The sequence below is a fragment of the Meles meles genome, chromosome 16, assembly GCF_922984935.1.
Source record: "Meles meles chromosome 16, mMelMel3.1 paternal haplotype, whole genome shotgun sequence".
NCBI classification, from domain to species: domain Eukaryota; kingdom Metazoa; phylum Chordata; class Mammalia; order Carnivora; family Mustelidae; genus Meles; species Meles meles.
In genome coordinates this window covers 55,624,988-55,640,021 of record NC_060081.1, presented here as the reverse complement: position 1 = coordinate 55,640,021, position 15,034 = coordinate 55,624,988, and the positions used below count along the sequence as shown (strand labels likewise).

Here is a 15,034-nt window from a genome sequence, read left to right as displayed (position 1 = left end):
GTGTCTTTGGAGGAAGCTAGTCTGCAGGCAATGGTACCAGCTAGCATTTGAGAATATTATTTCATTTCTGTTTTATTCATTTAGGTCGGTTCCTTTTTATTTGTGGGAAGGAATTCTGATTTTTCATTTTTGTTTGGGTATTGCTGGGGGGAGCGGTGGTGCTTAACTGGTCTTCGAGAAACTCTGAAATGTTTGACACCTTCTGATAGAATGACAGTCTGGGACCAGGGTGGCAATAGGGGGCCTGACGGCAAAGGGGCACGAGGGAAATTGTTGGGGGGGTGGGGTCTGGATAGAGGTGGTGGCTACGCGGGTGTGTGTATATTCGTCAAGATGTACTGCACCGTATGTTTTAAATGAACGCATTCTGCTGTATGTACATTATGCCTCAATAAAGTTGATTTAAGAACACACACAGCCTCCCAAGGCTGACGGGAGATATTATGTACATAATATATATGTACTTAAGATATTGAGTGCAGATCCTCTGTGGCTGTGCCCAAAACCATGATGATTGTTTAACACACAGTAAAGCTGGGGAAACATGGAGTCAATGAATAAATAGGTAGGAGACAGAACGAACGAATGAATGAATGAATCTACCCCCATGTATGGTAATGAGTCCATTCTACATAATCCCCATATCTCAGGTGGTCATGATTAGATATTGGCCTATCTCAACTCGCATAGCTCCTGTGATGGGACGCTCACTGCCTTTTGACATTGTCCTTTCCATCGCCTGAACACTAGGACTGTGAGAAAGACCTTTTCTCGTATTAAGTTCATTTTCCTGTGGTCCCCTCCCTTTGCACTCCACAGACACATCTACTCCCCTATCTGGGGACAGCGCAAATGCTACCCGTCTGCTCTACTCTGAGTTTTTTGTTTCAGATGCCCAGCTGCTGAGACCACCAGATTCTGCTTGCACAGAGCTTGTACCATGGTGGGGCAGCAGGAAAAAGAACAAGTACACAGACGAATAACCAAAATAATTACAAGCTGCAAAGGAAAAAAAGAACAGGGTGAGAATATTGGGAGATGATCAGAGGATGAGGAAACAGGGAAAGACTCTCTAAGGAGCTGACATTTGAGCTCAGTCCTGAAGGATGTGAAGGAGCCAGAAAAACCAGTGGAAAGTCATTCCAGGCTGCAGCAAGAGAAACTGGGAACAAAGGCAGTCAGGCTTTGGACAGGACAACCTGCCAGTTGTCAGGGCATTGACAGTGAGGAGTCTGGGATTGTTTTTAAATTCAGTTCTCAAGCCCTTTTAAGCAAGGGATGGTATGATATACTTATATTTTTGTAGACATTTTTACTGAATTAAAATTAACTGAGGGGTTTTCTAGTTCCAGTAGTTCAGTGATTCCCAAGTAATAAAGAAATGCCTTCAAGAGACGCACCACGGGGTGGTCCAGTGAATGGCTTCCATAATGAGAGGAGGGTTTGAATCTTGGCTCTGCCTCTTCTGTGCTGTGTGACTGTGGGCAAGGGACCTCGTATCTCTGAGCTTCACTTTATTTGCAAAGTGGGGTAATAAGTATAATTACATCTTGTGTTAACTGGCGTCAGGTTTGGGAAGCATTAAAATAATATCATAAGGGCTTTCTGGTTGTTAAATTAAACAAACAAACAAAAAGGTGAGGATACAGAAAGCAAGAGGATGAATCCTTTCTCATTCTCTTTCACATCTGACTCCTGCAAGAAGAGAGCCCTGGGTCGGTGGACGTGGGTCTTTCAGACACTGGCTACAAAGAGAAAGCAGCCTCAACCGGATCTGGAGAAGTCGGTTAGGCTCTTGTGTTTACACTGTTTGTATTGATAGGCACATCTCTTTATGTCACGTGCTACTGATTTTCCATTTAGTCTGGCTGTCTCAAGTTTCCTTAAAATAATTTTTTTTAACGTAAAACAAAAGCAAATAGATTTAATGATTCAAAAACAATGGTCCCTGAAGATGGGATGAAGCCCGCCTCTCCCAAGTGGCCCATATTGTGAAGGAGGTTCTTGATGGGTTTTGACAGATGTTTTTCTAACCTCGGCTCCTCACTGTGCTCTTGGGGAACCAGAGGACCTAGTGTGTGTTCTGTGCTTGGCCAAGTCCACCAGGGCACCAGAGGGAATGGGATTCACTTCGGAGACTCTGTCTACATTCTGGTCTGCAGGGAAGGTTCTGGAAAGGGCTGGTGGACTCTCAAATTCTCAAATTCAGGTTCTTTCTGTCTCATCCCTCAGATCCAGTTCCATCCACTGGAAAATTCTGGGACTCCATCTCCCCATTACATCTGGATTCTGATCCCTTCTCTGCACTCTGGTCCAGTTCACCAGCCACCATCTGGCCCTGGTGACAGCAGTAGACTCCCCCTCCATCCCCTTCCCATTTCTGCTTCACTCAGCAGCCAGAGTCAGCCCAGGTCTCCCCTCTGCTCAAAGTCTCAAATGGCTCCCAGATCACTGAGTGGGAAAAAATCAAAGTCTTCACCACCTGTGACGCCCTTCCCAAGCTGATGGTGCCCATTTCTCCCACCTCTTCCCCTGTCCAACCCCAGCTTCTGTTTGTCCCACCCAGGCTGCCCCCTACCGCACTCTAAGCAGGTTCCTACCTCAGGACCCTTGTACACGTTGTTCCTTCTGCTTAGAACACACTTCCCTCTGATGTCTGCAGGGCTTCTTTCCTCTCTGTTCCGGTGAGAACTCAGAGAAGCCAACCACTTTAACAAAGTCAATATTTTCAATCTCATTCTTTCTTCTTCCCCTGCTCTTTTCTCATAGCATGTATCACTACCAGATACTGCATTTTACACTTTTTACATGTTTCATGTGTGTTTCTTGCCCATCTCCCCTGGATGGACCTCAAGACAACAGGCATTTCCATCTTTTTAATTCTCTGATGACCAGCGCCTGGACCAGTGGCTGGTGTGTGTTTCTGACACCAGTTTGAGGGTGCAAGTCCAGGGAGGTGTGTGAAGGTTGGAGGGGCAGTGAGCCCCACCCTTGCCTAGCTCTGTGTGTGACTTGTTGGTCTCTTCCCTGAGCATGGTTTCCTTCTCTTTCTGCCATCACCCATCACCCCTTAAGCGCGGGACTGGACAGTGAAACTTGCCCTTGGGAAGGGTTTCCTGCTACAGGCAGACCCTCCTCCTACTTCTCCCTCCCCTCCAAGCCCGTGGGGAGGCACAGTCACAGCAGATGTGCCTTCCATGGAAAATCCTCAAAAGACAGAGGGCCTTAGAGGCAGAACATGCTGGATGTCCTGGGCCACCCTGCTCCCAGCCCCTGTGTCCTCACCTGAAAGGAGGTAAGTGATGAGAGTAGACCACCCTTGAAGTTCTATTGTACAGACAAGAAGACTGAGGCTCAGGGCAATGAATCTGTCTCCAGGAGAGCAGGTAGGGGTGGGGGGGGGGTGGGGTGCATGGTTCCCTCCTCTGTAAGGGGAGGATAATACCTCCTCCCTCCTAAGGTCGTTGGAGGATTAAATGAATTAAATAAAGCCTGTAGGCTCTCCGTGGTGTCTGGCACACAGTAGTGCTCAAGAAATGCTGGCTGCTACAGCAGTTGTCCTGCGAGGTGAATCCGCCCACAGCCAGGAGATGGCGAAGTCAAGGTTCAAACCCAGGTCTGTAGGAATCTAAAGCGACTCCCCGGCTCACAACCCTGAAACAATGACAATAATAGTAATTGCAACAAGGACACCACCACCGCCATTAAAAGCCTTTTCCACCCCATAGGGTCGCTCCGGGGGTTAGAGCAGAAAGCTATCAGGGAACAGCACCTGCCCCGCAGCCACAGCCAGGGCCACCGGCGCCGAGTCTTCCTGTCCCCCTGGCTCCCTCCGCAAGGACAGGTTGGCGGCCAGCAGGACCTCCCCCTGGGGGCGCCCCGCAATCCCGCAGCCTGGGGGGCCAAGCGGGGCCCCTGGGCTGCCCCAGGGAGCCCCCCCGGGGGTGGGGGAGGCGAGCGCGGCCCTCAGGCTCTAGCAGGAGCCGCGCGGCCTGGAAGACATTACACGGCTGTCGGCCGGGGGGCGTCGCTCGGAGTTCCGGAGGGGGTCCCGGCGGCGGACGCGCCGGGCGAGGGGACGGCCCCGCCACAAAGCGCGCTTTGTTCTGCGCGCCCCCCCGGGAGCTGGAACCAATGGATTGGCGGCAGCTGAGGTCATCCGTCAGGCAGCGCCGGGGGTCAGGCCCGGGGAAGGGGCCGCGAGGGAGGGCCGGGCGGATGGCCGGCGGGGGTCCGCGTGTGCGGGCCGGCGGTTAACCGCTCTGGGGGCGGTCGCCGCGCCGCTTCGGCCTCAGTTTACCCATCTTTCCCAGACGGAAGATAATGTCTGCCCCCGTCCACCTGTCGGGACCAACTTGTCAAGCGTGGAAGTTACGATTCTGATGATGGCCTTTCTGAGATGAGCTCTCCCTACCTTCCTGCTCGATGGGAATGCTGGAGTCGGGATGGGACCGCTTGGGCAGAGCAGGCAAGCAGGCAAGCAAGCAACTATGGCTGTAAACACGCATGCGTGCGGGAGGCAGGGATGAAGGCCTTGCAGCCTCTTCTGGCCCAGGGGAGTCAGGGCCTCTGCCTTTTTCCCTACTTTGACCCTTGGATGCCAGACTGAGGCTCCCTGGCTTCTCAGGGCTGACAGGTGGAGCTGCCTAGCCCCTTAGAATCCTTCCCTGTCTCCCCCCAGTGTTTTTTCTGACTGCAGGCAGATTAGATCTGAACACTTTTCTCTAACCCCACAAAGCTACATCCCACTTATTCATTCATTCACACCCCCATCTGTGTGTGCTTCAGGGCTCCTGTCCTTACCATCAGATAATCAGGCTTCGAACATTCCATACAGGGTCTGCTGCAGGATGAGACCATCAAGTCCAAGGAGCCCCAGAAATGTGTGTCCTGGAGAAAGGGCTTGTGGCTTTTTTTTTTTTATTCTCAACCATGTTTGTGACCCAAAAAAGGTTAAGAAGCGCTGGCTGGAGTGCAGGGAAGGAAAGCAGCTCCTCCAAGCTCCGCTGGAGGAAAACACCCCTGCAACAGCCACCCTGCAGAGCAATCTGCTTATACCTTAGAAGTCAGAATCTGAGCTATGGGTCAGCAGGCAGTCCCTTTCCCAGCGATACAGCTGAGAAAGAACTTGAGAGTGACATCGGAGGTTGTTTGTAGCAGCAAAACTGGAAAGCTCAAACTTCCATTAATAGGAGAATGAGTAGGAAAAGTTGATATTCAGACCCTGGGATGCCACATATCAATTAAAAGAATGAGGGGTGCCTGGGTGGCTCAGCAGGTTAAGCCTCTGCCTTCGGCTCAGATCACGATCTCAGGGTTCTGGGATTGAGCCCCGCATCAGGCTCTCTGCTCAGCAGGGAGCCTGCTTCACCCTCTCTCTCTGCCTGCCTCTCTGCCTACTTGTGATCTCTCTCTCTCCCTCTGTTAAATAAAAAAAAAAAAAAAAAAAAAAATCTTAAAAAGTTCCACCTCCATGGAATTTAGTCATCCAACCAATATTTATTGAACACTTACTATGTTTTGGGCGGTGGGCCTACAGTGATAAGACAGCTCAAGTTTGCCTGGAGAATATTTTCTAGCTGGTTGAGACCGACAGAAACAGACACAAGATAATTTCAGAGAGTGTGATAAATTCCACAAAGAAAATAAAGCCAAGGAAGGTGACAGAATGATGGGGGAAGGAGACTGTTTAGACAGAATGGTCAGGGGAGGCCCCTCTGAGGAAGTGACCAGAATGAGGGAGACTCTGGGAGAAGAGCAAAGACAGTTAATGGGGTGGACGGCAAACAGTGGCAAATAATGGAGTGAATGGCGTAGTGCTGGGGGGAGAAAGGCAATCAGCAAAATAATGTAAAGAAAGAAAAGCATGCTTTATTGTACTTTACACACTACACTACTACAAAGTTAGAAAAATGTATATGCCAAAGGTATATGCCAAAAGGGTATATGCCAAAGTCATGAAGGCAACTATCCCAAACCAAGTGTGGGGAGGGCAAAGGGACCACCAGGACTAGGACTCAGTGTGTTTCAGCTTGCCTCTCTTATTTTAATTTTTAATTATTTAGCATTTTAATATCTCAGTGTTTAAAAGGTGAATCACACACATCTAACTTGTGAAATTAAAAACCATTTTAAGTCTTCTGTGGTGACTGGGGGTGGGTTCCAGGGCAGCAAGGGACCTAAGGGGTCCCTACACACTTTCACTGGACCTGAGTTCCTGGGGCACGGGAGGGCGGGTAGTGGTTTGTCTGGGTAGGGGACACACAGACTGGGAAGCCCACAAGAGGCATGTGGCTTAGCCTGAAGTATCCAGAAGCTTCTTGCAAGAGGTACCAGCTTTGCTGAACTTGAGACCATCTGGCTTAGCAGCACCCTCCCGCCCCTCCCCGCTACGGTGTAGACTAGAGGAGAGGCCATGATGTAAGATCACAGAGCAGTAGGGGACAGGGTAAATAGAGCCAAAAACTCCTAGCCAGGTCTCCTCAAGCCTTTGGCTTCTCTGGGCACCTGATGCACCTCCCTCGCAGCCAGGCCCTTCCCTCCACCCCCTTCCCCCAAGACTTGCTAGGCCGGCCGGAGGCCCCGCCCCGCTCCGGCTGGCCAGAAAGCAGCGCCACCTCCTGGCGCAAGAGAAAAATGCAGCTCCCAGCCTCCACTGAGAGCCATCAGCAGGTTTCAGAACACTGCTCCTCTTCGACGGGAAGAAATCAGAGAAGGAGACAAACCATGAGAGACTCTGAACTCTAAGAAACAAACAGGGTTGCTAGAAGGGAGGTGGGTGGGAGGATAGGGTAACTGGGTGATGGGCATTAACGAGGGCAATGACATGAGCTCCCGGTGGTGTGTGTAACTGATGAAATCATCGAAATCTGCAACAGACACTAACGATGTATTCTCTGTTGGCGAATTTAATTTAAATTTTAAAAAACATATAATAAAAGAATGACCAATCCCTCCCACTTCAAGTCTGTTTCGCACCGCCCTCTCCCTATCTAGATGCAGGTCCCTGGTGCTGCCGGCTTGGGTCTTCTCTGTAAGAAGGAAAAGCTTTCTCAGGAAGGCGCGACCATTCTGGTACCCTAGACCCGTGGGTCAGGAGGAGGTAATCACTCACATGAACCAGTGGCATCTCATGACGGCAGTTTACAAAACCTGCCCTCAGCTTCCTGACCCTTGGTACAAATCTCAGGGACGGACAGTCCATTTGACAGCTTGGAAAAAACCTCCAGGGACGGGCTTGTTCAATGTCGTATGACTAACCGGTGGGTGCACAAGCTAAACCTGTAACATGGGCTAATCCCGTAACTCAGCCCCATATGGGTGGAAAGGGTGTCACCATATTTGAAAATCATGGCCTCAGTCTGCATTGTGGTCCCTGGACTGCAGCAGCAGGAGCAGCTCCGGGAACTCCTTAGAAGAGCAAATCCACAAGCCCCACTCCAGACCTGCTAAATCAGAGACTCTGGGGGTAGAGCCCAGCCATCCGTGTTTTAGCAAACCTGTTTGAGAACCTAAACCGGCAGTCTGAAGCAATTACACTCCCTCATTTTTATTAAATAATCTTTTATTTGGGAGTGATTTTTGATCTACAGAAAAGTTGCGAAGAGAGTAAAGAGTGCAAATTCTGCAGTCTACTCCACCATCACTTTACCTTCCACACGTACATTTGTCAAAATGAAGAGACTGACATTTGTATGTTATTACTAAGTAAAATCCAGACCTTATTCAGATCTCCAGTTTTCCCAACAATGTCCTGGATATAACTAGGACTACATTCATTTACATTAAATTGGTCACCTCAGTCATCTTTCCCTGGGACAGAGAACGGGTGGGAAAACTGTTGTCTTGGTTACTAAGCTGGGGAAACTGAGGCTTGAAAACATCCAGGGACCGAGCTCCCTTAGCAGCACAGTGAGAGCAAGGCCTGCCTCACTTTGCACCCTCCCTGTCACTCTTCCTTTCACCCAGGACTCGTTTCCAGAAACCCCTTTGGAATGTCTCATCTGGCCTACCGCCATCCCACCACGCAGACCATGACAGATGCCCCTGGTAGAGCAGGCCCAGCTCTGGGAGAGATCCACCTGCCCCATCACCTCCTCCCCTAGATTTAAGGGCCAGGACAATGTCTTAGTGACTTCAGCTCAGTCAGATCAAGGTCCGGAGCAAAAAGAGAGAAATGGTATTTTGCCTCTATGCAACCATTTGTGATTGATGAAAAAATGCCACCAATTCTTTGTGGTTTCTCCCAGTAAGAGGTGATTTTGCCACCCCTTGAATCCAGGCCAGCTGTATGATTTGCTCTGCTCAAAAGAACTTTGCAAGGGATGTTGTACCGATTCTGGGCCTAGGACTCAAGAAACCTTGAAGCTTCTACTTTTGCTCTCGTGATACTCCAAAGCCATGTCAATAAGCCTGAGCGAACCTGCTGGAGAGACGGCACGGACAAGGACGAAGTCACTCAGCCTTTGGCCTGCCAAATGCCAGACAAGTGAGTGGGGCCATCGTAGACCATCCAGCCCTACTGAGGTAACAGCTGAGTGCGCGCAGCCTTGAGAGTGATACTGGGTGCGACCAGTACAACTGTCCCAGTGCGCCCAGCCCAAATTGCAAACCCACAGAACTGTAGGCAAATGAATGACGGCTTTTAGCGGTCAAGTCTGGTTGACTTGAGATGGTCTGTTACACAGCAAAGACTAACCAGTACACAATTCCTTATTTCTCTCTTGGTAGTGGGATTCCAATTATTTTAGGAAGTGGTGTGCCAGTCCCGGAGATGGGCTATGAATGGTCTACTAATTATAACAATTCTGTTCCCTACCATCTTAGCTTTCTTTGCAGCCAGGGGTGGCAATAACTGGTTTGGGCCAAGGTCTCCTAAGTAGAAATACGCAGGGGGACAGAACAGGAAACAGCTCTTTGAGAAAGGACTGACTTCATGATAGAAGTCGTCAGCTGGCTTGGCCCGTCTTCCCCCCAACCTCCACACCTTTCTTCCTTGAACACAGCCACGATTCCTGGAGGCACAGCATCCATCTCTGACCATGAAGTAACAAGCAATGAGGGGAAGGCCAAAAGGAATCAGAGATAAAAGCCCTGCCTTCGCTGGGGTGCTGAACCAATACCACCTGTCTCCAGAATTCTCTTTGTTTAAGCCACTGTAACCTAGGCTTTCCCTTACTTGCAGCTGAACATGTTCCACATAATGGGAAATACATGGATGAAAATGCAGAAGGAGCCTTGTCCTTGGGAATCTGGAGCCAGGAACAGGTGGCTCTCCAAACCCATCTCCTTTCCCATTTCATTCTCTCAAGAATACCTCAAGAGCAAAGACAAGACCCCGTTTCCGCAGCAGTGGGATCTGGGGCTCCCACATGGTTCAGGACGAGTCCAAGGTCTTGCAGCTTGTGGAACAGGTGCTCAGAGTCAGACCTCCCCCTAGGCACAGAGAAGGCGCCCCTGACCGCTTCCTGCATGGTCCAGTGCCCCCAGAGGCTGGGTGTGTCTTCTGGGCTCTTGGGAGTGTTGGAAGGTGCCTAGGAGGCCACTATTGTAAGTCTGGGGTGGATGCGCCCAGGTACACCCTGAGGTCCGAGAGGGTGGACTGGACAAGCTTGGCAGGGATGGTCTCTCGCTGCAGCTGCTGGTAGGCTGCATAGCGGTGGCAGCCCCCAAAGGAGTAGAAGTAGTCACCGCCCTGGGCCCCTTTGATCCAGAGGACGTCAATAGGGGGGACGCTGTCTGGATCCTCCTGGAGAAGAGGGCACAGTGTCAGTGAGCACAGCACAAGGCCTGGCAGTTTGCGACGCAGACTCCGTTAACCTGCGCTGAGCTCCTACAGGGTATTTGCTGGCTCCCGCTGGCTTGTGAGAGGCAACTGTTAAATATTCAGGAATTTTGTGCGCTGGTTTTCATCAACTCGGTAGCTTGAAAATCAGCCATGGTGATTTACATCAGGGAAATGAGCAGATGCTACCAATCAGGGCTTTTTTCCCCCTAGAGACCAGGTTGTTAAACATTTATCAGTTTATTATTATACCATATACACACTATTTGTTTGGCCTTGTTCTAGACTCTGGGAATAAAGCAGAGGCAGAATGGGACAGACACAGCCCTTCACGGGACTCCGGTCCAGTGGGGCAGATGGAACAAAAAGAGTGAGAGTTGGAGTGATCTATGCTATGAGGACAGTGACACAGGCTGACGGGCCAGGGACGGGCATCCGTGAGGCCTCTCTGAGGTGACAAGGAAGCAGAGACTGAACACAGAGGAGTCGGCTTGGGAAGAGAGACAGGTGGAATGTTTACAGTCAGACCCTGACTGCCCAGGTTCAAATCTCAGCTCTGCTACTTAACCGGTATGTGATCTTTGACAATGAATCTCTGTGCCTCGGCTGCCCCGTCTATCAAATAGGGATGAAGACAAGAGACCCACCTCATAGAGCTGTTGAGTTACGTGAGCTAACATATGTAAAGCACTCTGAACAACGCTTGGCCATGGAAAGTGCTCAATAATGTATGATCTGCACTACCGGAGGGAACAACATTCCAGGCAGAGGGAACAGCAAATGCGAAAGACCTGAGGCCAGAACAAGTTCACCATGCTGGAGGCAGGGCAAGGCGGCCAGTGTGATCGTACTGAACTCAAGGTTGAGGAGTATAAGAGGTCAGAAGCATCAGCAGGAGCCAGGTTGTGCAGGTTGGTTTCTAAGAGCAGTGGGTTGGCCCTGGAGTCTTTTAAACAGTGAAAAGTTTACATGATTTGATGACCATTCTAGAAAGGTGTCATGAGAGAGTAGTTTGGTGGGATAGACAAAGGGGAAACCAAGGTGAGGCCTTCGCAGGTATCCGGCAGAAGATGCTGGTCCTGGATGAGGATGTGGACAGGACGGGGAGAGGCAGACAGGTTCGGAACATGGTGGCAACTCTGAGGAGACTGGCAGAAGCGCTGAATGTGAGAAGAGAAAGAGAATCTAGGTTGACTTCCCGTTAGGGGCCTAAGCAGCCAGGTGCAGGGTGGGTAAAGCCTGAGGTAGGGCGGGGTAGGGGATGGAGCACAGTGGGGAGACCACATTAAGCGAGAGCTGCCTAGAAGGCTTCCGCCACTGGCCCATGGGTTTGCTTTTTTTTTTTTTTTTTGAAGATTTTATGTATTTATTTGACAGAGACAGAGATCACGAATAGGCAGAGAGGCAGGCAAAGACAGAGAGGGGGAAGCAGGCTCCCCGCTGAGCAAAGAGCCCGATGCAGGGCTGGATCCCAGGACCCTGAGATCATGACTTGAGCCGAAGGCAAAGGCTTAACCCACTGAGCCACCAAGAGCCCCCTCCGCCCATGGGTTCTCTTTTATTATGCTTATCTGATGGATTCATTTATCCATTTATTCCAAAAGTGATGAGTAAACAGTAAGACCCAGTAGGGACAGGAGGGGACTCTGGACCCCAAAACACCTGCATCTAAATGCAGCTCCTCCGCTGAGCTGCCGGACACCTGGAGCAAATGGGCTCAGCTCTCTGAGCACCACTCCTCATCTATAATATAGGTGTGGATGCTTGATGGGGCTGCAGGTGAAGAGTCACGGAGCTGATGCCTGTGAGGCGCCGAGCACAGCCTGTCCGGCAACAGGGTATGAACGAGAGGCCGGTGCTGGACAGGCCTTGTGTTGGGCACCGGGGAGACAGTGGTGGGTGGGTGGAGTCATGGCCCCCCAAAACGTCCACATCCTAATCCCTGGAGCCTGGGAAGGTAAAGGGGACTTTGCAGATGGAATGAAGTTAAGGTTCTGAGACGGAGAGATTATTCTGGGTTATCCAGATGGGCTGAATGTAATCACTGGCATCCCTGAGCGTGGAAAAGGCAAAAGAGGAGGTCTGATGTCGCTGCCTTTGAAGACCGGGGGAAAGAAGCCATGAGCCCAAGAACTAGAAGCTGGGAAAGGCAAGGAAAGGGATTCTCCCCAAAAGCCTCCAGAAGGAATGCGGCCGTGCTGACACCTTGATTTTAGCCCCATGAGATGCATTTTGGACTTCTGAATTATAGAATTATGAACTAATACACTTGTATTGTTTTAAGCCACTGGTTCCTGGTAATTTGTTACAGTTGCCATAGAAAATGAATACATATCGTTAAGCAAAGACAGGCTTGGTTCTTGCCCTCACCCGGCATATGGTTCAAGCATGGAAGACAGGTGTCTAAACAGGCCATTCAAACCCAGTGGGATCAGAGCTGTGCTGGTGAGCATGCAGGTGTCTACCCCGCCACCCCCACCCCAGGCCACTAATCCGGTAGGGGGCGTCAGGGAAGACACTGACACTGGGACAGAAAGACCTAGAAGGAGTGAGAAACGGTAAAGAAGAGAAGGAAGAGTTCCTGGCAGGGTGGGTAGGGGGAAGCCTGTGCAAAGGCTCAAGGGTGGATCCTCTAGGAAAAGCCAGACATCACACTAGTCAGTGCTGAGGAAACAGCCAGGATATGACCAAAGTCCCTGCTCTTGTGCAGTTGACCCGAGGTGGGGAAGACAGGCAATAAAACACAATTATGTAAGTCAGGTGGACAGAAGTGCTTTACAGAGAAACAGCTCGGGTTCAAGGGGAAATCTTGAGAGGCCAGGACAGTGTTACCAAGGGCAGAGAGGGGGCAGAGGCCTGAACCAAGAGAGCGAGCAGGCCCTATGGCTTTCTGGGGCAGCAGTTCTTGGCAAAAGGTACAGTGGTACAAATCCTAGGGCTGAACACCATTCTAGGGAGTTGCAGAGGGGTCCGGAGGGGACTTGGGAGTGTCACAGAGCCACCAAGGGTCTGATGGGGAAAGGTGACGTGATCCCACGCAGGCCTAAGCGGACACACGTTCTTTTCCCCCATAAAGTTCCTGCCAGGATCACTTCCTCATTCTTCAACACCCTCCCTCAATGATGAGGCTGACCCCTGTCCTCTCCCAGGTCCAGTTCCAGCAAGGGCCTCCCAGCAGGCATGACATGTCCAGTCCCACTGCCACGGACTGTGACTGCCAGAAATGACAGCAGGGCTTAACTCCAGAGTGTGGTGGCCATGCAGCTGGGCGCTGGAGCCACGCTGTGCCACTTTCAAGCTGCCTAACCTTGGACAAGTTACTTAAAGGGAAAAAAAAAAAAAAAAAAATCCTCCCGTGCCTCAGTTTCCTCGTCTGTGAAAGAGGGGCAGTAGTAGCATCTACCTCACAGGGCTGGCATGAAGCTTCGGCACTTGAAACAGCTCCTGGGCACTGGAAGGGCTATCTTTATAAACAGAGTTAGCGATCGTTTTTAAAATTATCTCCACCAATCTCCTGCCAGTCCAAGAGAGGAAACAGAGGTCCAGAGAGGCCCAGCCCCTTGCTCAAGGTCACACAGCAAACGCCGGACTCCGGCGCAGCGCCTGGAACCAGTGTGGTCTCGCGTCCAGTGTGACCTCCCTCCTGCGAAGCCCTCCCTCCGGCCCGCCTCCCGGGGCCTCACCCGGATCGTGTCCACGAGGCTCTGCACCTTGGCCGGGTCCAGCACGGACGGCAGCGGCCGGATGAGCACGCTCAGCGGCACGTTGTGCACCGCAGCGATGCAGCCCGAATGGATGCTGCCGCCCTGCGCGCCGCCGCTGGGCCCGGGTCCCCCAGGCGCTCCCCGGCCGATCCCGGCCCCGGCCCTGCCCAGTGCTCCTCCCGCGCGCAGCCCCATCGCTCCTCCGCCACCGGCCGCCGCCGCCGCCGCCGCCGCGCCGCCCGCGAGCTTTAACCCGGACCGGGCCGTACCACTCCGCGCAGGCGGTGGGGGCGGCCGCCGGGGCGAGCGCGCGTCTCCTCCACCCGGGAGTGGTCCGACCCCGCGCTCTCCGCGGCCTGCGCGCTGCGGCCCGCGCGGGACTCGGGCTGTCCGCCGGGGGGCGCCCCGCAGCCTCCCCTCCACCGCGCAGCGTCCCGCAGTGGAAGCGCCCGGGCGGGCTGACTCAGGGTGAGTCCGCAGGTTGTGGGACGGAAGGGGCGCGGCTGACGCGGAGGACCTGGTGACTCAGGCCCCCAGCGGGGGCGGGGGCGGGGACGGGGATGAGGGGGGGCGGGGAGGGGCGGCCGGACCTGCCCAGAGAGGATGAGTTGGCAAAACCCGCCGCGCTCCGCTGCCCCGGCGGTCCGTCGGAGCAGTAGCTGGAAGAGCCAAGGAGGTGATTTAAAACTACGATTCGGTGTTGTCAGGCGCTGTTCGGAAGCCTTTGCATGTATATTAACTTATTTCAGTCTTCAGACAACCCCGCAATATAAGTGTGATTATTCCCCTTTTACAGATGGGAAGACTGAGGCACAGTGAGCTTTAAGTGATTCGCCCAAGGTCACGGAGCTAATAAGTGGCTGAGCCAGGCAGGGTTCAAATCCAGGGTGTCTCACTTCAAAGTACATTCTGTATCTCACTGCTGGCTGCCTTTTTTCACCCAAAGGAACTGTTACAGGGAGCCTTCTGGAATGCTGCTGACAATGTGTGGGCACGGCCCTAAACATGCACACATCGCATCCTCATGGCACCACTAAGACGTAGGTGTTAGGGACAGAATTACTGAACTGCTTGTCCAAGGCGGGGCAGCTAAAAATGAAAGCCATCTGAGCCTGTAACCCAGCTTACAGATGTGGACACTAAGGCTGCGGAGTGGGTGGGGTGGGGTGGGTGGTGGTGCCTTGGGCCCAGACATGTTGAGTGCCAGCGCCACTCTCTCCCATTCAAAGTCCTCTGAGGCTCAGGTTCAGCACCCAGCATCGTCTGGGACCAGGGGGAGGTAGGCAGAAGCTCCTGGTTTAAATTCCAGGTGTTTATCAGCATCGATGGCAACTTTAGGACTTTGGCACAGATTTGCCAGGGTTTGGATCCCATTTGGCCACTTCCTAGCTGTGTGGTCTCAGGCAAGTTGCTTGACCTCTCTGGGCCTCAGTGTTCTCTTCTGTTAAGAAGGTGTGGGGAGATGGTAGAACATTTGGAGATAATGGCTGATGGAGGGCAGAGTGGGGGACAAATCCGTGCTTCCAAGAGCAGTAACCAAGGCAAG

General features: G+C 52.2%; 1 protein-coding gene across 1 annotated transcript; it reads right to left on the bottom strand.

Annotated features, from left to right (window-relative positions):
* Window positions 1-6,566: 6,566 nt before the first annotated feature.
* SRXN1 (sulfiredoxin 1) lies at window positions 6,567-13,800 on the bottom strand. The gene is made up of 2 exons (XM_045981161.1): window positions 13,468-13,800; window positions 6,567-9,748 (listed from the first exon to the last, which is right to left on the bottom strand). The coding sequence occupies exons 1-2, from the start codon at window positions 13,681-13,683 to the stop codon at window positions 9,545-9,547; spliced, it is 420 nt and encodes a 139-aa protein (XP_045837117.1). The 5' UTR covers window positions 13,684-13,800; the 3' UTR covers window positions 6,567-9,544.
* Between the last annotated feature and the right edge of the window lie 1,234 nt (window positions 13,801-15,034).

Excerpts from the sequence above, each read along its gene's own strand:
- SRXN1 (XM_045981161.1), bottom strand. The coding sequence starts at position 13,683 with ATGGGGCTGCGCGCGGGAGGAGCACTGGGCAGGGCCGGGGCCGGGATC. Across the intron at positions 9,749-13,467 it reads GCCTCGTGGACACGATCCGG|GAGGATCCAGACAGCGTCCC; the intron begins GTGAGGCCCCGG and ends CCTCTTCTCCAG.